Raw genomic sequence first — 26,956 nt, 5'->3', positions numbered from 1 at the left:
GGCGGAAGTGACGAACGCACAGGGGCACCCGCGTAATGCTCCCGCGGGCGCACAGTAGTGACGCCACCGGGGGTTCCGGGGCCGAGCGGGTCTTTCAGAGCTTCCGCTGGCCTCAGGTGCCCGGGAGGCATCTGGACTGACCTTGGGCCGGGCTTTGGCAGCTACTGGCAGCTCCCGACCGGCTCACGCGGTGGGAGGGGCGGTCGAGGAGAGGTACCGCTGCGGAGACGCGTGGGGGAGGCCCGAGAATCGTAAGCGGAATTGGCTTCCTTTTGTCGAATGGAGGGAGGAAGCTTAGTGTGGGTAAAGAGCGCTAGACTCCAGCTCAGCCCTCTGCTTCGTGGTCCCTTCTCTTTCTGTGTGCCAGTTTTCTTACTTGTACAGAAAGGAGTTAGCCTGAGGGATCTCAAAGTCCCTTCCAGTTCTGACACTAAATTCTTCATAAAAATGTGTGCTGGGCATTATGAGGTGGTTGGATGGAATTATCTGTCCCTCTGGGTTGAGAAGCCAAATAATGATTTGGACACACTGGGTAGAAGATGCAAGTTCCTCTCGACCTCGTTTTATTAGCCCGTGAGAAAACCGAGTTAAGAATAAAAATCGAATTGTGCCTTACAGTGGACTATCCAGTGCAATGCCTCCCTTGACCAAGCCTCATCTGGCAGCAATATAAGCTCGTACTTCAGTTGGTAAGGAAAACCCTTAGAAAATAGAGATATCTACCTCCTCTTAACATACCGGAGCTATCCCCCGAGACCTGAAAAAGGGGCAGTTTTAGGACAACTGTAGGATCAAGAACCAAGGGCAAATTATTTTGGTGTGAGATGATAGGACATGAATGTTTTGTGGTTTTGAATTCCCCATATGCCGTACAATCTTCATAAAAAGGTATTTAAATTCTGCAGAGTGAGGGAGATTGCTCTAAATAGCTTTAATTAATTAATTATTTATTTATTTTTAAAGATTTTATTTATTTATTTGACAGAGATAGAGACAGCCAGCGAGAGAGGGAACACAAGCAGGGGGAGTGGGAGAGGAAGAAGCAGGCTCATAGCAGAGGAGACTGATGTGGGACTCCATCCCATAACGCCGGGATCACGCCCTGAGCCAAAGGCAGACGCAATAATAACAATTTGTGGGAGAAATTTAGAAGTGAAAGAGTAACATTCTCATTCTACAGTTAAGGAAAAAGCCCCAGAAACAGAAATTGAGGTGCTCAAAGTGACAGAACTAATTAGTGGCAGAACTGGGATTTTTGATAGTATTTAAACATAAGATGTTATTGCAGTGCTTCTCAAAGTGTGTTACATACGCTAGTGCTAGTATGAGGGCAAACTTTTTTTTTAATTTATTTTTTTCCAAACGTTTTTTATTTTATTCTTGCATACTATTAGTTAATTTGAGACTGTGATACTCGATTTCCACTTACTGTATTATATCAAAAGTTCCTTTAATACAATTTCAAGTATGAAAAACATAATTTCAATTATAAAAACATCGTTAAAAGAATATTAAGTAGGTGTTATTATTCATACTTGATCAAGGCAAAAAATTAAATGATAGCATGTGGATAACTGAATTTTGGAAAACAATGGAATCATGTCGAACAGTTAAGAGAATTGGATTTTACTTACACATTATTCTGTGTGCTTTATGTTCAAATGTTGCTTTCAGAGAAGAATGGAGGAAAATACGAAGCTTGCTACAGTGGAAGACACTGTGGAGTATCACCTATTCCTGATACCAGATGAACCGAGGGACCCAGAAAAACACAAAGAGATTCTTCAAAAGTATATTGAGAGGATAATGACTCAGTTTGCACCTCTGCTGGTCCCCTATATCTGGCAGAATCAGCCTTTCAATCTCAAATATAAACCTGGAAAAGGTGAGGCTCTTTTATTTACTTTGATGTAATATGTGTGACTTCTAATTCTGACAACAGTGATCTGTAGTAGTCCATAGATAATTCAGTGTTGTGAGGAGATTTATAACCAGAGCTTTTTTGATTAGTGATGCTCGCCTATATTTGGTTAGGTCCTTAGACTTACCAAAAAATTTTTTTAAATTCATTTGATGAAGGCTTTCTAATAGTAATTACCTTGAGAACTAATATATACTCAACAGTATTAAACCATGGGTGTTCTTGGAACTTTACTTTTCTGTGCTATAATGTGTCTCAGTACCTATTCTAAACAGGTTCAGGCATCTGGCTTCCTTAACTGTAGCTTCCTTTAGTGGTTACTCTGTATTCCTCATTCTCAATCATGTGTTTAGTGGGCTGCCTTGTTTGACATAGTTGTGAAACTATGTGGCTCTGCCTGGCTTATAAAGAGAAATAATTGGGCTTACGGCCATTATTTGCTACTCAGAAGCATTTTGAGGTTGCTTCACTGCTTCTCTGTGTTGTTGGTGCTTGAGATCTGACCTCTGGCCAAATATGGTACTTTTTCTTATCATTTCATGTAGCTTTAGTAAAATGAGGCACAAATAGGTGACCACAGCTCTTATTCACGCAGGGTCTTATTTCAGATCAGGAGTCTGGCATCTTTTGATACCGTCAGTCTAGGTCTCAATGTAGTGTTTATCTGTTATCTTTTGGCTAGCAGTTGCCAAATATGTTCCCTGGTGTTAATTTTATCGAACCCCTATTCACTGAAACACATGTGATATTTATTGGCAAGAACACCTCACATTAGCACAGCACATCCAAAACGAACTCCTTATCTTTTTTCCTAGAAAATCATTTTTACCCAATGTTTTCTTGTCTTGCTTAATGATGTTGTTATCCACCTAGTTATTCAGCTTGTTAATATTTCAAAATTATACTCAGCTCCTCACTTGACCATGTTCAGTCAGGCACTAGATCCTGTGTGGTTACTCCTAAAATACGACCCCTTCTCTACATTTTGTTTGTCTACAATCTAGACCCTCTTTATCTCTTCATCTGGAAGGCCACAGCAGCCACCTAACTAACCTCTCTGGTTCCGGTATCTCCAGTTCCTCACACTGTTGCCAGTTACCTTTGTCAAACACAAATTTGATCATGTCAGTCTTTGGCCTAACATCCTTCACCAGTTACCCATTGCTTCTTGATAGAGTTCAAATTGAAGTTTAATATATAAGGTAGATAAAAGTAGTCTAATTGGAGCTTCTCTAGTTGAAGGAATTTGAGAGATCTGGGATGGGAAGAAGAGTTGGTTGGGCTGTTCTTCCTACCTTTTTTTTGCCATGGCAGCCCTTGAGACACTTCACAATGTGCTTGTTTGACCTTTTGTTTGTTAATATTGGTAGATTACATTGATTGATTTTCATATGCATTACATTGCATTCCAGGAATAAATTCAATGTGTTGAATTCAGTTTGCTAGTATTTTGTTGAGGATTTCTGCATCAGTGTTCCAGGGATATTGGTCATAGTCTTCCTGTATTGTCTTGGTCTGGCTTTAGTATGAGGGTAATGCTGGCCTCATAAAGTGCATTTGGGAATGTTCCCTCCTCTTCAGTTGTTTTTAAGAGTTTGAAGAAGATTGATGTTAATTCTTCTTTAAATGTTGGTAAAATTCTCTAGTGAGCTTTTCTTTTTTGGGAAGTTTTTGATTACTGATTCAGTGTCCTTTACTAGTAACCTGTCTGTTCAGATTCTCTATTTCTTCGTGATCCAGTCTTGATAGGTTGTGTGTTTCTAAGAATGTACTCATTTCTTCTAAGTTATCCAGTTGGTTGGTGTACAGTTGTTCGTAGTGTTCTCTTATAGTCCTTTTTATTTCTGTAGTATAGGTTGTAATAGTTCCACTTTCATTTCTGATTTTAGTTACTTGCATCTCTTTTTTTCTTACTAATCTGAGATTTTGTCAATTTTGTAGTGTTTCAGAAACCAAATCACTTTATTTTTTTCTATTTTTCTATTCTCTGTTTCATTTATCTCTGTTCTAATCTTCATTATTTCCTTCCTTCTGCTAGCTTTGGGTTAGCTTTTCTTGTTCTATTTCCTTCAGGTGTAAAGTTAAGTTGTTTATCTGAGATCTTTTATAACTATAACCTTCTTAGCACTGCTTTTACATGTTTGTTTTCATTTGTGTCAAGGTGTTTTCTGATTTCCTTTGTGATTTCTTCTTTGACCCATTGAGTTGTTTAAGAGTGTTATTAAGGTAGGGGCGCCTGGGTGGCACAGCGGTTAAGCGTCTGCCTTTGGCTCAGGGCGTGATCCCGGCATTATGGGATCGAGCCCCACATCAGGCTCCTCCACTATGAGCCTGCTTCTTCCTCTCCCACTCCCCCTGCTTGTGTTCCCTCTCTTGCTGGCTGTCTCTGTCTCTGTCGCATAAATAAATAAAATCTTTAAAAAAAAAAAAGAGTTATTAAGGTAAAAAAAAAATGAATGTATGAAGTTCTACATATTTTTGAATACTGCACTTGTTTGGGTGCCTGGATGGCTCAGTCAGTTAAGTGTCTGCTTTCAGCTCAGGTCATGATCCCAGGGTCCTGGATAGAGTCCTGAGTCGGGCTCCCTGCTCAGCGGGGAGTCTGCTTCTCTCTCTCCGTCTGCCTGCACCTCCCCGTGCTTGTGCTCTCTCTCTCTATTTCTCTCTCTGTGTCAAATAAATAAATAGAAATATTAAAAAAAAAAAAAGAATACTGCACTTGTTTGAAAAAATTTCTGCTCCATCTAAATCTAGCTTCCTGGTATTCCTGAAACACAGTAGTGTCTGCCATGCTTATATGCCTTTGCACATGCTATTCTCTTTTTGAACAACATACTCCTGTCATTCCTCCAAATGAGCATAGCTCAGAAATCACATTCTTTATGCTCACATCCCCCTCAGTGCATATGTCTGTTCATCATCTTGTTTTGAGATGGCATGGTGGTCCATCTCCTGTTGTCTAGACCCTTGGGTCCTCACAAGTAGGCTTCTTATATCCTGTTCAGAATTGGAACCCCAGCTCCCCATATAGTACCTACAGCATGGTCAGTCAATTAATGTTTGTTTATTTGAATGATTACTTGTATTTTTATGTGCACTGACAAATTTATTTGGTTATATGATTGCTTTTCTCTTGTTTTTAGGAGATGTTCCTGCTCATATGTTTGGCATGACAAAGTTTGGGGATAACATTGAGGATGAATGGTTTATTGTTTATGTAGTAAAGCAAATTACAAAGGAATTTCCAGAATTAGTAGCAAGGTATTAGTTATTTTAATAATCTAAAGGAATTCTCTTGTTGAGACTGACTACATTTTTATCCTATTAGTAAATTTTTTTCAGTAGTCTGGTGGAGACTGTACAAATTTGAGACATAGATTTTGAAAGTGACTGTGTTTTCTTCCTTTTCTCTTGTGACTTCCTTTTCTTGAGGAAAAATTAAAGTACGTTGGAGAGCTTCCAAAATTTTTAAACAAAACCTGTCTATTCTAGTTTTTGTTTTGTTTTTTAGTAATTCTCATTATGAAAGACTAAATACAGATGGTAAACAAAATCCAAACAATACCAAAGGGTGTACAACTGTTTAAAAAAACCTTAGGGAAAAAAAGATCCATTTGTATGTACATATACATATTTTACAGATTTCTTTACTATGTCTTCCTCTGTTATACTTTAGCTCTCTCTCTATATATATATTTTTTTTTTCTTTTTTTTGAGAACTCATGTACAGAAAAATTTAAAGAAAAATCAGGGAACAATTGTATTGAAAGGGAAGTAGGTAACAGTGCATTCTAAATCTCTAAAATAGAAACTGATCGTTCTCTGTAATTACCAAATTTTGTCAGCAGAGGGCGTTTCACCCATTTGCACGTGTTACTCTAATTTTCCTGTCAGCCCTCAAATTCTAATCTATTTCCCCAGCCTTTTCCCCAGCAGAACAAAAAGAAAACAACTCCGAAAACTTATTATGATATCAAAATTTCAAACATGAAAGTAGAGAGAATGAACCCATATGTACTTCTCCCCCAGCTTCAACAATGATCAATTCATGGACATTCTTTCTTTATCTGTACGTTTCCCGTACTCCCCCATTACATAGCAAGATTTTTTTAAAACAGGTCACCAGCAATATGCCATTTGATCTTTAAATACTTTTTTTTTTTTTTAAGATTTTATTTATTTATTCGACAGAGATAGAGACAGCCAGAGAGAGAGGGAACACCAAGCAGGGGGAGTGGGAGAGGAAGAAGCAGGCTCACAACGGAGGAGCCTGATGGGGCTCGATCCCATAACGCCGGGATCACGCCCTGAGCCGAAGGCAGACGCCCAACCGCTGTGCCACCCAGGCGCGCTGATCTTTAAATACTTTAACATGTAAATGTAAGAGATAACTTACTTTAAACACTACCGTTACCATACCTAAAAGTAATTAGCAATAATTTCTTAATAAATGATAGAATTTTAAGTGAACAAACACAAAGATATTCATTTCTATCTTTACGAAGATAACAGGGAGAGGGCAATGCCTTTTGTGTATGGATTCTGATCTTTATTTTTCTTTTTTTTAAAGATTTTATTTATTTACTTGAGAGGGAGACACACACACAGAGCGAACATGAGCGGGGGGAGGAGCAGAGGGAGAGGGAGAAGCAGACTCCCCACCGAACAGGGAACCTGATATGGGGCTCGATCCTGGGACTCCAGGATCATGACCTGGGCTGAAGGCAGCCGCCCAACTGACTAAGCCACCAAGGAGCCCCAGATTCTGATCTTTATTTAATGATGGCTCATACCTACACCATGCCTATAAAGCTCTTTAAATAGTAGGCATCTACTGTCTTACAGTTTTTTTAAAAAATTAGAAAAAGAACTTCCTCTCTGTCTCTGCCAGATTAATCTTCCTAAGGAAGAGCTCTAACCATTTTTCTACTTGCCTTGAAACCTTTCATTCCTTTTGTGTATAAAACTAAGCTCATTCTCATTGACTCTGGTAACATTTTTTAAAAAATTTTTAAAGATTTTATTTATTTGAGAGAGAGCACAAGCAGGGAGAGAAGCAGAGGGTGAGAGAAAGGGAGAAGCCGACTCTCCACTGAGCAAGGAGCCTGTTGTGGGGCTCGATCCCAGACCCCTGAGATCATGACCTGAGTTGAGGGCAGATGCCCCAACTCTGCTAGAATTTAAAGCTCTTCACAAAATGATATAACTGCTTTTTTAAAAAGATTTATTTATTTTAGAGAGCGAGAGCACAAGCAGGAGGGGCAGAGGGGGAGAGAGAGAGAATCTCGAGCAAACTGTGCTTAGTGCTGAGCCCGACTCAGGGCTCAGTCTCACGACCCTGCGATCACTACCTGAGCCAAAACCAAGAGTCAGATGCTCAACCGACTGTGCCACCCAGGCGCCCCATAGCTGTGCTTTTCTAGTCTTTGCTAATTGTCATTCTCCAAATATCCACCTTCAATAGCCACCTCCATGTTTTTGCTTATGCTAATCCCTCTCCCAAGAACATCTCTCCTTTTCTCCTTATATCCACACATTAAAAGTGAAAAAAATCTAGAACAGTGTATAAAATGTGCTACCTTTTGTGTGATGATAGGAGAAAATAAGAATTTTTATTCCTATTAGCTAGATTATGCATAAGCAACCACTAGAAGGATAAACAAGAAATAACAATGGTTGGAGGGTAGGAAGGGGGCATATAGGGACAAAAGTAGGAAGGAAACTTTTTCATTGTGTAACTTTTTATGTATTTTTTTAAAAATTTAATCATGTGACTGTCTTACCTATTCAAAAATTTAAATTTAGAGGCAGCTGGGTGGCTCAGTTAGTTAAGCAGCCAGCTCTTGATTTTGGCTCAGGTCGTGATCTCAGGGTTCTGGGATTGAGCCCTGTGTCAGGCTCTGTGCTCAGCAGGGAGCCTGCTTCAGGATTCTCTCCTCTTCTGCCGCTCCCCCTGCTCACATGCTTGCTTGCACGTGCTCTCTCTCCAAAATAAATAAATAAATCTTTTAAAAAAGTAAATTCTTTTAAAACATTTAAATTTAAAGAAAGTGATAGAAATGAGGCAAAATAAAATTCTCTCTCAAGGTTTAAGTGACTTCCATAAGTGCTTTCCTAATCTTGGCTCTAGGTGATTTTTTTCTTCTTTTGACATCCTATTGTATATTTTTCATATTTTTGTCTGGTGTTATTTATTTATGTACTTACTTTTTCTCCTTATCATCTCTTCCAAATCCTCCTCCAATTTTAGAATCTCCTTCAGTACTTCATGGTGTCTAAGTATTATTTGCTTTATTATAATAATCTGCACATAGCGTATTCTCAGATATTTGCTAAAATGAAAGAAAAAATATTAGAATAAATGTGTTTTAATTAATAGCATATATATGCTTTTTGAATGCATAATTGGAATTTCTTTTGCATTAGGATTGAAGACAATGATGGTGAATTCTTGTTAATAGAAGCTGCTGACTTTCTCCCTAAATGGTTGGATCCTGATAATAGTGCCAATAGGGTAAATATACCCAAATTTGGAAAATTTACAGAGATGAAATCATGTTGTAACACTTTTCATATGTACCTAGAGTTTGTCAGTGCCCAGAATGAAAATTAAAATGTATCGTTTTGTAGGTGTTTTTCCACCATGGAGAATTGTGCATTATTCCTGCACCAAGGAAACCTGGAGCAGTGTCCTGGTTACCCACCACACCCCCAACAATCCCTCAAGCATTGAATATAATCTCAACACACCCAGAAGAAATTTTGGCGTCAGAATCTATACGAGCTGCTGTGAACAGGCGCATCAGAGGGTAAGAAAAAATTTTCATTGCTAGTGAAGGAGCCTTTTGATTTAGTGCAGTTCAAGTCTTTCATTGCATGTAGAATTTCTTTCACCTAGATTAATGCTCATTTTCATTCTGTCTTCCTCCTCCATGAAGGTGGCTAACAAATGAAACTTACATGTTTTGGGGCACCTGGGTGGCTCAGTCAAGAAAGCATCTGCCTCCAGCTCAGGTCATGATCTCAGGGTCCTGGGGTGGAGCCCCACATCGGGCTCCCTGCTCAGAGGGGAGCCTGCTTCTTCCTTGCCCTCTCCCTCTCCTCGCTTGCGCTCTCTCTATCAAATAAGTAAATAAATAAAATATTTTTTAATAAATAAATAAATAAACAGACATGTTTTAAAATTAAGGTATAGATACATCTTTTAATTCCCATTCATAGGTGTTAATATTCCACTTCCACTATTTTTTCATTTATTTACTTAGGTACTGTAGCTAAGTATTATCTATATCCATTGATAAAAATTTTGAGACCAATAGGAATGGAAACCTAAGGGAGCACAGTGTACTCTGTGGTTCTAGGGTGGAATTCTTTGACCTTTATGGATCACTTTAGGCTCTATTCAGAAGAGACAGCCTTCACCTAGTAACATAGTAGTTCGGCCTTTCAAATTTGAGTACCTTTTCGATGTTTAACACAATTCAAGTTTTTTTTTTTTTTTGTTTAAAGATTTATTTATTTATTTATTTGACAGAGAGAGACACAGCCAGCAAGAGAGGAAACACAAACAGGGGGAGTGAGAGAGGACGAAGCAGGTTCCCAGTGGAGCAGGGAGCCTGATGCAGGGCTCGATCCCAGGACTCTGGGATCATGCCCTGGGCCAAAGGCAGCCTCTTAACAACTGAGCCACCCAGTTGCCCCAGCACCATTCAGGTTTTAACAATATAAAATCTCTTTTAACTTTGTTCAATATACTTTGTACCATTGTTTTATAAGAATAAACTCTGATTCTATCCTTGTTCCAAAGAATGTAGGGTTCTTGTTTTGTCTTTATTGAACTACCTTTTTTTTTTTTAAGATTTTATTTATTTCAGACAGAGCATGAGTGGGGGAGGGAGGAGGGGCAATGGGAGAGGGAGAAGCAGACTTCCTGCTGATAGGGAGCCCCATGTGGGGCTCAATCCCAGGGCCCTGGGATTATGACCTGAGCCAAAAGCAGATGCTTAACCCACTGAGCCACCCAGGCGCCCCTACTGAACTACCTTAATTCCTTTTCTTTATTTTCTGTTTTTTCCTACTTTTGCTCTTTCCCTCTCTTCTGCAGTTTTTAGCGCATATGGTAGCTTTATCTTCACCTTCCTTGTCATTCTACAGCTTACTCTTAATGAACCGAGACAATATAAGAGGAAGTAAATAGTAGAAGAATTCTAGATGTTTGTATATCATAAAATAAAAATAATTATGTTACCTGTCACAGATACCCAGAAAAAATTCAAGCCTCCCTTCATCGCGCGCACTGCTTCCTTCCAGCTGGCATCGTAGCAGTGTTAAAGCAGCGCCCCAGATTGGTGGCTGCAGGAGTCCAGGCATTTTACCTACGGGACCCCATTGACCTGCGAGCCTGTCGTGTTTTCAAGACTTTCTTGCCTGAAACACGAATAATGACATCGGTAAGATAGCTCTCTTGGTCATTTAGTTTCTGTCACTGGAAAGAAAGTTGAACATCATTGTAATTGTGACTAGAAAAAAACTGGAAATATTCTGTTTCCTCATGGCAAGCTAATGTACTTTTTTTTCTTAATTTTCTTTTCTCCCATCCGTGGAGGAAGATTTCAAGAGACTTCACTTCCTTTTTTATATCTAAATGTTTCTTAGATATTTTCTGACCATATTTTTCCTATTTTATTTTCTTCTTAAGAGTAAAACATTTCATTTCTTCCAGAGACTTAAGAATTATTCTTTAACTTCCACCCACCCAAATTGCCATATAATGTAACTAATGAGAAGAATTCCGTTAGTGATAACTAAAAAGTAGATAGGTCAATTTTGTGGTATGTGAATTATATCTCAATAAAGCTGTTACTAAAAAAATGTTGGCTGTGAATAGATTGGATCTTCTTGGCATTTCATATGAATACGAAGCTCATAAATGAAATTATAAACTGAAATGATAGTCAAATTTTTACTTTCAGGAAGACTCATGTATTTTGTGTTCCAATGTCCAGGTGACTTTCACCAAATGTCTGTATGCACAGTTGGCACAACAAAGGTTTGTGCCAGACCGGCGGAGTGGATACAAGATGCCTCCTCCATCTCATCCCCAATATCGAGCCCATGAATTGGGCATGAAGTTGGTAATGAACCATAAAATTTTATATTCTTCCTTTAGGTAAAAGGGCTCTTAGTAGAATAATGGTACAGCATAGAAAGTCTAGAAATATACCTTACTTATGTGAGAAAGTAGTAAAATGTGCCATCTCAAACAAGAAGGAAAAATGGGTTATTCAGTTAATGATAATAGAACAACTGTGAAGGCATCTAAGAAGTTAAGGTTGATTCCCTCGCACCTATCCCAAAATAAATTCCAGGTGGACCAAATATTTAAAAGGAAACATTGAAACCATAAAATCTGAAAGAAAACACAGGAGAATTTTTGATAATTTGAGTAGGAAAGGTCTTTCTAAGCAGAACTTGAAACCAGAAGCTATTAAAAAAAAAAGACTGATAAATTTGATTATTAAAGATTAAGCATTTCTGGTGCACCTGGGTGGCTCAGTCAGTTAAGCGTCCAACTCTTAATTTTAGCTCAGGTCATGATCTCAGACCTGAGATCTCAGGTCTGAGATCATGTGAGATCATGTGAGGTCACACCACATGAGATTCTCTCCCTCTCCCTCTGCTCCACCCCCTAAAAAAAATTAAGCATTTCTGTATGGGAAAGAAAAACCCCATAACTTAAGTCAAAAGGTAGTAAACCTGAAGACGTATTATATTTGCAATTTAAATCGAAAAGAGCTAATTTCTTTAATATATACAGAGTTCCTACAAGTCAATATGAAAAATAATGCTAATTAATAAAAAATGTTCAGAAGCTATAAGCAGACAATCCCCAAAAAAGGAAATACAAATGACTTTTAATTTAAACATAAGAAAAATGTTGGCCCTTGCTCAGAATAAAAGTAATGCAACTTAAAGCTATAAAATAATGTTTTCTACCATTTGGCAAATATCAAAAAGATTGATAATATATATTGGATAAGTAAAAATATAGAGAGATACTCTAAAACATCATTCACGGGAATGTAAGTTAACTCAATCTCTTACAACAATTTGTCAATATCCGTCAATACATAAATGCACAAACCCTTCTGCTCAGCATTCTCACTTCTAGATTTATCTTCCATATATTTTACTTGTGCACAAAGATGTATGAGGATACTCAGGACAGCGTTATCTGTAGTAGCAAAAGATTGGAAACTACCTAAATGCCTATTAGTAGGGGAATAGTTAGATAAATTATGGCCTGCCTATGCAGTGAAATGGATAAATGTGTATGATCATATAAAATGATCTGCAAGGCATATAACTCAGTGAAAAAGCAAGGTTTAGTACAGTGTATATATTGCCATTTAATGACCAAAGGGATGCAGTAGGGTATACAGACACAGACCACACATTTGCTTGAGTGCATACATTACTTCTGAAAGGATATGCAAGAAATTGGTAATGGTAGTTTTCTCTAGAGTGATCAGGAAAGTTCCCTGTCTGACTTACTTTGCCATGCTTATTCATTATATTTTTTAGTCATAGGACACTTAAAATGAAGTGATTCCCTCCCTTCCCTATGTCTAAGACCATGCTGAATTCATTTATAATTTCTGTCAGACAAGAAACTTTTTATAAGCTTTTTTTAAAGCAAACAAGAAATAAGTTTAAATTTCTGGTTTTGTAATCAGCAAGAAAAGAAATTTCTTTGAAGAGAACAAGAATCTTTGTATTATTTGCTTTCCCTTTATAATTTTTAGTAATCTATAGAAATTGAAAAACTTGGAAATAGATTTTTCATAAAATTCGAAGTGTTGGGACTCCTGGGTTACTCAGTAGGTAAAGCGTTCGCCCTCGACTCAGGTCATGATCCAAGGGGCCTGGGATCGAGTCCCACGTCGGGCTCCTTGTTCTGAGGGGAGCCTGCTTCTCCTTCTCCTGCTCCTCCTGCGTGTGCTCTCTCTCTCTCTCTGACAAATAAAATCTTTAAAATAATAATAGTAATAAATTTTAAAAATAAAATTCAAAGTGTTAAAAATGTCCATATGCCCTTTTGTCCAGTCACCTAGGTCTTAAGTGTGGCTAAGTGGAAAGAAAGTCACTTAATGAAAATTCTGTGTATTCCATCTAGGCTCATGGATTTGAGATCTTATGCTCCAAATGCAGCCCACATTTTTCTGACTCCAAGAAATCCTTCATGACTACCTCCCCCCTCTGGGCTGGCTTTCTTGAAAGTCTGAAAAAGAATGATTACTTTAAGGTAGGACTTTCAATGCATTTGTAAAATTGTACAATCCAGGGAAAATCAAGCTAGTGAATTAGAGTCCTATGGTCCATATTTAATGTGTAACATTATTATAGAAGCTAGAGTTAAAAGGGACCATTCTAGTTCAGTGTTAATGAGGGGGTGACTATGAACTGTTTCTAGTATTTTAGAAAAATTACTAACATTTATATAGAATGCTGAAAGTTATCATTTGTATCAGAAGAACAACTTGGGCAAATCGTAAAGTAAACACATGAAGACACCAAATAGAAAAATGAACAAAGACATGGATTGAAAAAATTACAAAAAGACAACTAACAAATTTTTCTTAAAATATTCACTCTCACAAGTAGTAAGGATATACATATGAACACAGTAATACTTTTTCACATACATGAAAAAGGATCTGTGTGATATTTAGTGCTTTGAAGGTGTGGGGAAGTTAATATTCCTATACGTTGCCATAACATTGCATATTTGCTAATGTTATTTTAATGATACCATGTAAATAATGTTCTGATAGGCCTTTTTTTTTTTTTTAAGGGACTGATAGAAGATTCTGCTCAGTACCAGGCAAGGCTAGAAATGGCAAAGAACTACTTCCAACTCTCAGTAAACCGACCAGAAAGGTGAGTTTATCACTACCTAACCATGGCAGCAGAGTGGTAACCTGCCAGAGGTTAAGGAGTTCCTCACTCTTGAGATAGTTGCAGAAGTTGGAGTTGCCATATTTAAAGAGTTAATGGCAAGGGTCATGACTACTGAAGGGGCTGAAGTGGGGGAGAAGAGGTTTTGCTACAGAAGATCACTGGGTCTGGCACCTGTCATCATCATCATCATCATCATCTTCTAATGGCTAAGTTTTATTGGTAATTATAAAGTGTAGGCCACTTGCATTTGTTAAATCTCTCTTACAATCCTGTTATGATTATTATTATTCCCTATTTACAGCAGAGAAGCTGAGGCCAAGAGAGATTAAGTAGTTTGCCAAAGGTCACACAGCTAATAAGTGACAGATAAAGGATTTGAACTCAGGCAGTCTGAAACTGAGCATGTGCTTAATTCCTATAGGAGCCCTTGGCTGTGTCTAGCTACTTTTAGGCGGACCTGAAACACAGGATAAAGCAGATATTCATCTTTCAAATCAAATCTCATTCTGACCTGCCATACGTTTCCTGGGGGAAGAAAGAAATGAGCACAAAGGTGGAAGGAAATGGCACCCCTTTAAAATTTAATAAAACAGTGGTCTTGTAATGGTAGAGTAACATATCCAACTAACCCCCTGCCAATTGTAATTATAAACTCTGGACAGAATATAAGAAATAATTATTTGAAGACACAGTAGAACAACAAAATAAGACAAAAATCGAAGGAAATAGGACCCTTAAAAGAAGATCACAATATGTGTGGTCCACATTGTCTGAGTTGTCCCCTGAGGTCACTTCCTAGTCAGTGCAGCACGAAGGAAAAAATAGAGTTCTAGCAGAAAGCCTCAGTCTTACTGAGCTCAGGAATCAAAGATCAGATTTTGAGTGTTGGAAAAAATTCAATTTATGTTTGCAAAATTGAATTTGAGATACTCAAAGCTGTTAAATAACATGGAAGAACAGCTTTGTATATATTATGGTTAAAAGGTCCCAAGTTGTGTGTGTTTTTCATTTTGTTGTTGAACTTTTTTTTTTTTTTTTTTCAAATAAAATGTACTGGTTTTGAACTCCAGTCATTTTGCTTACATAGCAAACATCACTTATTTATGTAATAGACTGTTCTTTGAGGACTGGTGAAGCGAAGTTGATGCTGAGAGAACTCTAGCGTCGGTTGTCTGTGAGGTAATGATGACTTTACAGCAGTCCTTACTTTCAGAGGTGTCTGTGTGTGCCTTTGTCCTACTCCCATCAGTTTTATGGCAATAGTTGGTGGTAAGAGGATTCCTTCTTAGGGTATCATTTCAAAAAACTTGGGAAAGAGAGTCATGTAAGTGTCTGCCTTTGGCTCAGGTCATGATTTCGGGGTCCTGGGATCAAGCCCCATGTTGGGTTTCCTGCTTGGTGGGGAGCCTGCTTCTCCCTCTCCTCACCCCCCCCCCAGCTCATGCTCTTTCGTTCACTCGCTCTCTCTCTCTCTCAAAAATCTTAAAATAAGTTCGTTGTTGTTATAAGATGACATTCACTCATAGCAAATACAGAAAGATGTAATAAGAAAAAAATGTATACCAGAGTCAACTACTGTTATCATTTTGATCTACTGCCTTCCAGGCTTTTCCCCCCCTTATCCATCTAGTTATTTTTAAAACATTTTCATACTACTTAAAAATTTTGTATCCTGTCCATAATTTTTACTCATTATAATCTTACTTTTTCCCATGACGTTAAAAAGTCTTTATAAGCATAATTTTAAAGAGCTGCATAACATTTCAGCAAATGGATGTGCCATAACTTACCACATTTTTACTACTGGAGAAAGAATTATAAGTAGCTTACATGTCCAACATTTTATTTTATTTATTTGTTTTCTTAAGATTTTATTTATTAGAGAGAGAGAGAAAGCACAAGCAGAGGGAGAGGGAGAAGCAGGCTTCCCTCTGAGCAGGGAGTCTGAGGCAGGGCTTGATTCCAGGACCCTGGGATCATGACCTGAGCTGAAGGCATATGCTTAACCAATTGAGCCACCTAGGCGCCCCTACATGTCCAACATTTTAAATAGTGTTGCAAAAGAGACTCCCATTCCCCAAACCAGGATAACTTCTAAACAGTTTAAAACCAAACTCACATCTCCTTCCAGACCTGTTCTTGCATTCCCAGTGTTTTGTTTTGTTTTGTTTAATATCTGGATTAATATTACAGACCATTTCCCACTCTCTTTTTTAAGAGTACCACCATCCTCCTTATCACCTAGACTTCCTGGCTCTCCTTGGATCCAGTCTCTCGATCCTTTTTATTATTATCTTGTGTCTTGCATTTTTCTTTTTTACTGCCTACCTACTCTAATTACTTGTTTCTTTTTTTTTTTTTTCTTATTTCTTAAAGTATGTCAATACCTAAACTTGTTTCCCAATGGCTAGCAACTCCAGTGCAACCATTAGAGCCAGGAGAATCTGCCTGAAATATATCTTCAATCATGTTTAATTCCTCTCCTAAAAATTATTAAGGATTGTAATAGTGAAAAATGGAACAGTGTAAGTGTCCACCAATAGTAGATAAATGAATTGCAGTGTATTCGTATGATGGACTGCTATCTATTAGTTAACCGGAGATCAGCTAAATGTACGTAAGTCTAATCCAGGATTTCTCAGCCTCGGCACTGTTGACATTTTGGACCAGATAATTCTCTGTTGTGGGGGACTGCTCTGTGTATTATAGGAGGTTTAGCACCATCCCTGGCCTCTACCCAGTAAATGCCAATAGCTCTCCACCCCACCCCCAGTTTTGACAACCAAAAATATCACCAGACATTGCCAGATGTCCTCTGGGGGCAAAATTGTCCCCAGTTGAAAACCACTGATCTAAATAAATAGATTTTGGAAATGATATGGAGTGAAAAAGGCAAGTTGTAAATATGTAGAGTGTGGATGCTATACATATAAAAATGTTCAGTACACAAAATGTCATGTATCATTTATAGATACCTATATATTCATTAGTTCAACAAATATTTATTGAGTATCTCCTATGTGCCAAGCCCAATTCCAGGTACTGGGGATAAAACAAATGAACTTAAGTCTCCCTGTCCTTATGGAGCTTACATGCTAGTGTAGGAGAAAGACAATAAACCACTATATGATATTAGATGGTGCTAAGTGCTTTGAAGAGAAAACAGTATATGAGGAGAGAGAGGTACAGGCTGCTTTTCTAAAGATTTTATTGATTGATTGGTTGATTGATTGCATGAGTAGGGGGATGGGGCGAAGGAGAGAGAGAATCCCAGGCATACTCTGTGCTGAGCATGGAGCCTGACATAGGGCTCCTGTGTCATGATCCTGAGATCATGATCTGAGCTGAGACCAAGAGTCGGTGGCTCACCCAACTGAGCCACCCAGGCACCCCTTGGCTGCTATTCTAAATAGGTTGGCCAAGGAGGCCTTTCCGAGGAGGTTCTGTTTTTGAGAAGAGACCTAAATGAAGTGAGGGAGTGAGGCATACAGGTATTTGGGGGGAATAAAATTCCAGGGAAAGAGAACAAACAGCAAATACAACAAATATATGTGCGTGTGGGCGCACACACGCTCAATGAACCAGAAGGATTATTTGTGAGAGCAGTCACCTCTGGGTAATAGCGAAAGAGATTGAAACTGATAGTGTTGGTCATCAAAGGAGAAATACTAGCTTTAACTGTAAATTTTTAAAGTACATGTGTATATTACTTGTTTAATTTTTTATGTTAAGGGTAATCAATCATAGACTGGAAGGAAGTATAACAATATTATAATTCTAGGTGGTAGGATACGGACATTTGTTATATCATCTTTTTTTTAATGCTGTATCTTTTGGACTTGTCTATATTATTTAAATTTCTTAAAACAAAAATTAAAAATAAAAAAGAAGCCATCAGTGATCACCCACGGCTTATTTCATTGAGTCTAAACTTAGCCACTTCAGGCTCACTGTGCTCTCATCCCAGTCCATCTGTTCAGCTTCATCTTCCACGCTTTTGCCAAACTGAACACCATTTGCTTTGTGAACATGTTTCTCACTTCTTTGCCTTTGTACAAATGCTCATTTTCCCCTTTGCTATAAGTTCCTCTACCCTATCGTACTTGTCAGAATCTTTCCATTCTGGGTGCCTGGGTGACTCAGTTGGTTAAGTGTCAGCCTTGGGCTCAGGTCATGATCCCAGGGTCCTGGGATCGAGCCTCACGTTGGGCTCCCTTCTCAGTGGGAGGCTGCTTCTCCCTCTCCCTCTGCCCTTCCCCCCACTCATGCACTCGCTCTCTCTCTCTCTCTCTTTCTCTTAAATAAAATCTTAATAAAATGTCTCCCCCATTTTTTTAAAGATTTATTTATTTTCTAAAGAGAGAGCACACGAGAGCAGAGGGAGGGACTGAGGAGAGGGAGAGAGAGAATCTCAAGCAGACTCCCCACTAAGTGCAGGGCTCAACCTTACGACCCTGAGATCATGACCTCAGCTGAAATCAAGAGTTGGACACTTAACCGACTGAGCCACCCAGGCCCCCCACCCCATTCTTTAAGGCCTATCTCAACTACTTCCATTGTCTTTATCATTTCTTTTTAACTTTTCTGTAGTTAATGTAATTAATTACCTTCTCCTGTGACTCTTTATAGCATTTGTTCCAATTCTTGATTTTGGCTCAGGTCATGATCTCAGGGTTGAGATTGAGCCCTGCGCACATCAGCTAGTCTGGTTGAGATTCTCTCTCTCTCTTTCCCTCTGCCCCTCCCCCTGTTCACAAAGTCTTTCTCTTTCTCTCTCTCAAATCAATAAATACGATTTTATATTGTGTAATTTATTATGATTGTGTATTTCTTTTTCTCTCCTAGTAATATTTGCATAATATGTAATAGGGACAATTTCCTGTTACCTACATGATTTAGCAAGGTATGCAAATCTTTATTTACATGAATGTAAGTCCATTCTATAACTTGATTTGCTCCATTCTAAATAGGTCAGACAGGGTTCCATCAGTTTATATAAACAGGTCACATTGCCACCATAAAATAACATGCTCATTGTACAGATAATATCTCTGTGCATATTTCCTCATCAGTTTATTGTAGGAAGATCATAAGATAGTATCAGAGGACTTGATTTCAAGACTTTGCTCTAACTCAGTGACCTTGCAAAAGTTACAGAACTTCACTGAGCTCTGGTTTTCTCATCTATAAAACAGGATTATTACCTCATAATAGTAATTAGAGGAATAAATAAGAAAATGTGTTTAAAGTGCTAGCCTAGCATATCATACATGCAAGATTAATTTTAGTTCATACTTTCCTCTGGGTTTTCTTTTCCTCATATATATGCTATATGTAAGTTGAAAGAGTCGTACTAAGTCAGCCACTTCATAGTGTTCCATGCATCCTGCCGCAGAACCACAGGCAGAGGTGACATGGACACATCTCTGAGCTTCCAAACTCCATTTCAGTCAAGGCAGTTTTTCTTTTTCAGCTTTATTGAGAAGTAATTGAGGAACAAAATCGTAAGATATTTAAAGTGTACATCATGGTGATTTGATATCGGTACATGTGAAGGGATCTAATTAATTGGCAGTTACATCACCTCACATATTTATCTTTTTGCTGGGACAGTGAGAACATTTAAGATCTACTCTCTGAGCAGATTTCAGTTATATGATACAGTCTTATAGTCACCATGTTTTAAATTAGATCCTTAGAGGGTATTGAGAAACTTTGTATCCTTTTACCAACCTCTCCTTATTTCCCTCACTCCCTAGTTCCTGGCAACTACTTTTCTACTCTGTGTTTCTATGAGCTTTATTTATTTATTTTGAGATTCCACATATGTGTGATACCATGCAGTGTTTGTCATTCTCTGTCTGGTTTATTCCATTAGCATTATGCCTTCAAGTTCAATCCATTTCACAAAAAACAGTATTTCCTTCTTTCTCATATATATTTCTCTGAATAATATTTTGTATATATTTATTACATATATTTGTAATATAATTGTAATAAAATTTGTAATATATTTGTGATATAGTTGTATTAATATAGCACATCTCCTTTATCCAGTCATCCATTGGTGGATACTTAGGTGGTTCCCATGTGTTAGCTATTGTGAGTAATGCTGCAGTGAAGGGAATTGTCCTGTTTTCATTTCCTTTACATATATACCCAGAAGTAGAGTTGGCGGATCATATGGTAGTTCTGTTTTTAATTTTTTGAGGAATCTCCATACTGTTTTTCATAGTGGTTGCACCAATTTACGTCCCCACTAACAGTGCTCAAGGGTTCCCTTTTCTCCACATCCTTACCAACTCCCTTGTCTTTTTGGTAATAGCCATTCTGAGTGGTGTGAGGTGGTATCTCATGGTGATTTTGATCTGCATTTTCCTGATGAAGAGTGATGTCGAGCACCTTTTCATGTACCTGTTGGCCATTTGTACATCTTTGGAGAAATGTTTATTCAGGTCCTCTGCCCATTTTTAAATCAGATTGTTTTTAACTGATGAATCATTGAACACTACATCAGAAACTAATGATGTAGTGTATGTTGGCTAATTGAATTTAAATTAAAAAAATAAATCAGATTGTTTTTTTACTATCGAGTTTTATTAGTTCTTTATATATTTTGGATATTAACTCTTTATCAGATATATGATTTTGCAAATATTTTCTCCCATTCAGTAGGTTGCCTTTTCAGTTTGTTGATGGTTTCCTTTGCTGTACAAAGCAGTTTCTCTTCGAGCTCTTTTATATTTTAGAGTTCCTGATAAAATTTTATTTGAGAAAAAGGGGTCTATAGCCTAAAACAGTTGTTTAAAAACAAATTAGACTAGATTATTCCTCCCAGCTTTAAAATACTGTTTTTTGTGATTATTATTCTGAGCTGTCTTATGAAAAAATCCCCATGTCTTTTATTTTTTTATAGCTCTCTTGCTATGAGCCCAGGTGAAGAAATCTTAACCTTATTACAGGCCTTACCATTTGATATAGAAGAGCTTAAGAAGGAAGAAGCTGATCTTCCCCCAGAAGATGGTAAGTGATGGACCAGGATAGAGCAGAAGAGTTAGGAAAAATGAAAATATTCCATTAAGTCTCACAGGGCCCTTCTCTGAGAGTACCTGCCATGTTCGGTGTGATATGGTGGTATCATGTTTTCTTCTTTTTCAGACGACCAGTGGTTAGATCTCTCACCAGATCAGCTGGACCAGCTACTGCAGGAAGCTGCTGGCAAAAAAGAAGCAGAGCCCATTTCCAAGAAGGAGGAACAGAACTATGACTTAAGTCAAGTCTCAGAAAGCATGAAAGCTTTCATTTCCAAAGTCTCAACCCACAAAGGAGCAGAGCTGCCTCGGTAATTTGTGTTAGAGTATAAATATCTAAGTAGCTAGAATGCAGGTATTGAAGTCTTCTAGTCATTGCCATTTCCACTCTTGTTTTTCTTTTCAGTAAATGATTTGTACTGCTTTGTTTCCCTCTTTTGGTGTCTAGTACCATGAAGACTTACCTGGAGTTATATTTCTAATAGCCTGATTCTTTGCGATTTTTAAAGTAAGTCAGAGAGACTACTCAGCAGATCTGAAAGTGTCCATCCCAGAGCTGTGGAAGGAAATCGTGTATTTTACTCTTTAAACTTTTACTCAGAACCTTACGGACTCTTAATATCTAGCTCTCAGCAAACCCACACTTCCAGTCAATCTCCCCCCCCCACAAGCCAATTGGATGCTTCACATTCAAAAGAGGGGGATAAAAGAGTTCATCAGAGGAAGAAATAATAACGGAAGAAATGGGAAGTTACATTTGGCAAGTAATAGGAAAATGAGATAGATGGAATTGTCACTTGTACAGCAAATACATCTTCATTTGTGTTGATGCTCTTGAGCCTCATGAGAAGATTAAAATTTATGTTCAGTATTCTCTTTTTAGGACAGCAGAGATGGAGGGGGCATCTGGCTCAGTCGGTTATGCATCTGACTATCTCAGCTCAGGTCTTGATCTCAGGATTGTGAGTTTAAGCCCCATGTTGCACTCCACACCAAGCACGGGGCCAGCTTTAAAAAAAAAAAAAAAAGCAGAGAGAAGAGAAAATATGTTCTTACTTATGAAAGTTTAGTTCCTAAAGAAATAGACTTTTTAAAAACTAACTCAGAGACGTGATTTCTTCTGCTAATGCTGTATGTGTATATATATATATACACACACACACTATCTTGTGGGAGGTGCAGGGTGGGTAGTTCCCTAAATCAGCCTAAGTTAAATGTGCATAAACAAAGTGAAATTTTTACTTTTATTTTTTTTTTAAGATTTTATTTATTTTTGCGAGAGAGAGAGAAGGAGGGGCGCCTGAGTGGCTCAGCCGTTAAGCATCTGCCTTCGGCTTAGGTCATGATCCCAGAGTCCTGGGATCAAGCCCCACATCGGGCTCCCTGCTCAGCAGGAAGTCTGCTTCTCCCTCTCCCACTCCCCTTTCTTGTGTTTCCTCTCTCGCTGGCTGTCTCTCTGTCAAATAAATAATAAATAAAATCTTTTAAAAAAGAGAGAGAGAGGGAGAAATCGTGACCACAAGAGGTGGGGGAGAGGAGTGGGAGAAGCAGACTCCCTGCTGAGCTGGGAGCCAGACTCGGAACCTGATCCCAGCCAGGATGGTGGGATCATGGCCTGAGCTGAAGGCAGACGCTTAACCAACTGAGCCACCCAGGTGCCCTTTACTTTTATTTCATCAGTCTTTCCCATTTCTTTTGCCCTGCAAGACCATTTAAACTACAGTTTTTCTTGCTGTCGCACTTCTTTTGAGATCATATCTCTAGTAGTAGTCCTAAGAATGGCACTGCTTTAAAAAAAAAAAAAAAAAAAAGTTCCAGAGAGTTGTGTTCAAGATAAATGGTCTTTTTCCTTTATCTTACAGAGAACCTTCTGAGGCTCCAATCACTTTTGATGCAGATTCTTTTCTTAATTATTTTGACAAGATTTTAGGTAAGTTACAGTGTGATGTTTATTTTCATTTTGAAACTAAGTAGCAAGGCTTTTGCTAGAGTACTAGAGCATTGGGTCTCTTGGAAGTCAAAGTATTTGCTTTCTCTTCATGATTTTGAATTGCTTCTTAGCTCAGTGCCTAACATAGTCACTGCTCATTGAATATTTGTTGAATGAGTGAGTGCTGTATGGCTAGATATGGTTTTACCTTGGCTTCCATGTTATACTGTTTTTTCTCTTTTAGGCTTACTGTACTTAACACTAGTAATAAAAAGACGAATAGCCCAATTTAAAAAATCAACAAAGGATATAAACAGGCAATGCCTTGAAGAAGAAATATAGACAAATATTTGAAAATACTTAACTGTTTCTAGTAAATAAATACACAATACAAAATAAGAACTTTATTTTTTTGCCTACTGTATTGGCAAAGATTTAAAAGATTGATAATACCCAGTTTTCTCATGGGTTGAAGAAATGGGTACTGTCAAACCATGAGCGTGGAAATGTAAGTTATCTTTCACAGGGTGGTTTGGTACTCTAGAAAGTTCATAACCTTTGACTTATAATTTCATTTCCAGGAATCTTCTCTTCGAAAAAGACACATATGTGCCAAGATGGTGATTACAGCATTGTAGTAGCAAAAAATTGGAATGTCCTAAATGTCCATGGAGAAGGAAATGGTTAAATAAATTATAGTACAACCATATTATGAAATATTGTGCAGTCTTAAGAAAGAATGAGGTCCATCTATATGTTTTTCACAAAGAAGGACTTCCAAGACATATAAATAAGTGGAAAAGCAAACCATGGTTCAATATGTATTTATATATTTAAAAAACACCCTTGGGGTGCCTGGGTAGTTCAGTCAGTTAAGTGTCTGCCTTCAGCTCAGGTCATGGTCCCAGGGTCTTGGAATCAAGCCCCACGTCGGGCTCCCTGCTCCGTGGGGAGTCTGCCTCTCCCTCTGCCTCTCCTCCCCCCAAGCTTGTACTCTCACTTGCTCTCTTTCTCTCTCAAATAAATAAAATCTTAAAAAACCTTTATGTTTTTATAGATATGTACAGAACTGCATAAAGGCTTAGGTACCCACCAAACTTAAAAGGTGCTTAACTCTTGGGGCGCCTGGGTGGCACAGCGGTTAAGCGTCTGCCTTCGGCTCAGGGCATGATCCCGGCGTTTATGGGATCGAGCCCCACATCAGGCTCCTCTGCTATGAGCCTGCTTCTTCCTCTCCCACTCCCCCTGCTTGTGTTCCCTCTCTAGCTGGCTGTCTCTATCTCTGTTGAATAAATAAATAAAATCTTTAAAAAAAAAAAAAAAAGATGCTTAACTCTGGGAAGAGAGTGAGATGTGAGATAATAACAACTCTGTATGGCTTGAATATTTATATCAAAATATATTCATGTATACTGTAGCTTTTAAATTTTTTAAGTAAAAAATCTTAGTAATCATGGGGCGCCTGGGTGGCTCAGTCGTTAAGCGTCTGCCTTTGGCTCAGGGCGTGATCCCATCGTTCTGGGATCGAGCCCCACATCAGGCTCCTCCGCTGGGAGCCTGCTTCTTCCTCTCCCACTCCCCCTGCTTGTGTTCCCTCTCTCACTGGCTGTCTCTCTCCATCAAATAAATAAATAAAATCTTTTTAAAAAAATTTTTAGTAATCAAATTCATAATAAAAAAAAGCTACATTTTTCAGCTTGGCCTGTGTACTTTTCTGCAAATATCTGACTGCAGTACCATTTTCTGGAAGGGATTCTTATGAAGTAATTTACCCCTGTATATTGGTCCTTTTCTGCAGGTAATATTTAACTCTTTTGAGAGGTATAATCACTCAAGAAAAAATTACCATGTGGCTTTTTCTGTGTTGGGGTCTGTGTAGGGCCAAGTCCTCATGAATCAGACTCCGATGATCTGGATGAGGAAGACTTTGAATATTTAGACAGTGATGATGACTTGGATCTTAAAACACAGGAGACTGGGGAAGAGGCATCTGTAAAAGGAACTCTTCGTAATCTCAAGTCATACATGGCCCAGATGGACCAGGAATTGGCACAAACCAGCATTGGCAAAAGTTTCACCACCCAGAAGCAAATGGTACGTGTGTGCTTAACCTTTTCCCCCATCTGAATATCCTAATACTATGAAGGAGAGCTAAAACTATATTTTATCTTTGTTTTTCTTTTTTTTTTCTTTTTTTTTTATTTGTTATCCTTTCTGGTGATGAATTTGATTTTTTTTATTTGAAATAAGCATGTAAGATTGCTAATGTTTCCCTAACTAATAGGATGAAGGATTATTAACTTTGTTCTCCTAAATATAAGTTTAATTATGTTACTTATTCTACGTCATCCATTAGGATTTAAAATAAAAAGTCATGTGATGTGGTCAGACTAGTTTGTGGTTATATTCTACTACTAACAGCTTACACGGACTTTCAAAACAGAAACGATCTTAAATATCCAAATACTTTTCAAGTCTTAATAGTGTTTGTTCTGTGTTTTCTTAATTTAAAACCAAATTAAGAATTCATCTTCCACTTATTTTTTTATCCTAGTTTTTATACCAGCAGTGTCTAACCTGGACCTAAGAGACATTATGAAAGAGAGTGGACCCTGAAGTCTTGGGGATTAGGGTTTGAAATCCAGCTCAGCCATCCACTATGAATATATATCCATTAACCAGTAATCCTTATGTTGTAGAATTAATATGAGAACTAAGTGAGACAACAGTGAAATCCATAATAAGGCCCTTAATGAGTATTATTCACCTTGCTTTGATCATCTAAACCACATTTAAACTATAATCATTTCCAGTATTGCCCAAACCTAAGAGAAACCAAGAAACCATATGTTAAATTTATCTAAAGCAGTGTTTCTAAAATATTAATATGTATATGAGCCATCTAAAGATCTAAGTAAAAGTGAAGTAAAGGGGCACCTGGGTGGTTCAGTCCATTAAGCATCTGCCTTCGGCTCGGTCCGTGATCCCTGGGCCCTGGATCAAGCCCCGCATAGGGCTCCCTGCTCAGCGGGGAGTCTGCTTCTCCCTTTCCCCCTCCCCTCCTGCTCTGTCTCTCAAATAAAATCTTTACCAAAAAAAAAAGAAAAAAAAAAGTGAAGTTAAAAAAAAATACATAGAAAATAAAATGTAGATTGTGGTTAAGTTGGTCTAGGGTGAAGCCTGAGATCTTACATGTCTAACAGGCTCCCAAGCAGTGCTGGGATCAGCATGCTGCTGACTCATGGACTGTACTTTAAATGGCAAAGATACTAAGGCCTATAAGTCAAGCTACAGTCTTTCAAATCCTTTCCCCAACCTGTGAAACCAGAGAGGTTCAAGTAACAGTTCGGAATCTTTGTAGTTGGACTCCACAGAGCCTCGGGTTTTTACTTTGTTTTTTCACTGGGGGGGAAAAAAGGAAATTAGTTTTTTATTTAGAGAAAAAATCAGATTCTCTTTTTTTTTTTTATAATGTTCATATTTGTATATCTCTTTTAAAACTCTTAGGCAAGCTATAAATATATCTCCTTAATCTTGGTTATCTCCCTTGGGCTATTTCAAAATAGGGAAGGAATCCAATTTATAGGAAACTTTTCCTAGAAAGAAGTGTTAAAATCTTCAGAACCAAATTCTAATATGTGTGTTAAATTGTGAAGTTTATTGGACTTCATTTTTATTTTCTATCATTAAGGATAAGAAATTTCCTTTTTAATTTAGAATAGAGTTTTACATTGGTATTAGTTTTTATTGTAACTACCATCTAACCTAATGGCCTATTATCCCATGATTTTTTCTCTCCATGAATAAGGAACCTCTATCCCAGACTACCAATAATAGTTCAGATGAGGAAGATTCTGGTGCAGGAGGATCTGTTATGACACCAGTGGATGTAGACCTGAACCTGGTTTCAAATATACTGGAATCCTATAGTTCCCAAGCTGGACTGGCAGGACCTGCGTCCAACCTTTTACAAAGCATGGGAGTACAGCTGCCTGATAACACTGATCACAGACCCACAAGTAAGCCGACGCAAGATTAGCCAACACACCTAGCCTCTCTTTTTCTTCTTAAATAAATATTGAGTCTCACTGTGCTCTTGTCTAGTTTTAATGA

General features: G+C 38.0%; 1 protein-coding gene across 3 annotated transcripts; it reads left to right on the top strand.

Annotated features, from left to right (window-relative positions):
* The first annotated feature begins 83 nt into the window (after positions 1 to 83).
* On the top strand, positions 84 to 26,936 carry ECD (ecdysoneless cell cycle regulator). Of its 3 annotated transcripts, XM_019800918.2 has the most exons (15): positions 87 to 251; positions 619 to 689; positions 1,675 to 1,885; positions 5,065 to 5,182; positions 8,348 to 8,435; positions 8,552 to 8,730; positions 10,179 to 10,371; positions 10,927 to 11,055; positions 13,098 to 13,226; positions 13,776 to 13,861; positions 20,799 to 20,905; positions 21,041 to 21,224; positions 22,776 to 22,843; positions 24,723 to 24,937; positions 26,652 to 26,936. In XM_019800918.2, the coding sequence occupies exons 3-15, from the start codon at positions 1,681 to 1,683 to the stop codon at positions 26,880 to 26,882; spliced, it is 1,932 nt and encodes a 643-aa protein (XP_019656477.1). In that variant the 5' UTR covers positions 87 to 251; positions 619 to 689; positions 1,675 to 1,680; the 3' UTR covers positions 26,883 to 26,936. The 3 variants fall into 3 exon arrangements, with proteins under 3 accessions (XP_034518565.1, XP_019656477.1, XP_019656476.1); XM_019800917.2 differs by lacking the exon at positions 619 to 689 and having other exon boundaries at positions 88 to 251; XM_034662674.1 differs by lacking the exons at positions 619 to 689; positions 24,723 to 24,937; positions 26,652 to 26,936 and adding an exon at positions 23,425 to 24,342 and having other exon boundaries at positions 84 to 251.
* The last annotated feature ends 20 nt before the right edge of the window (positions 26,937 to 26,956 follow it).

This window comes from Ailuropoda melanoleuca, chromosome 6, assembly GCF_002007445.2.
Source record: "Ailuropoda melanoleuca isolate Jingjing chromosome 6, ASM200744v2, whole genome shotgun sequence".
NCBI classification, from domain to species: Eukaryota; Metazoa; Chordata; class Mammalia; order Carnivora; family Ursidae; genus Ailuropoda; species Ailuropoda melanoleuca.
The sequence above is the reverse complement of the archived record's forward strand: the minus strand, read 5'-3'. Positions and strand labels throughout refer to the sequence as shown.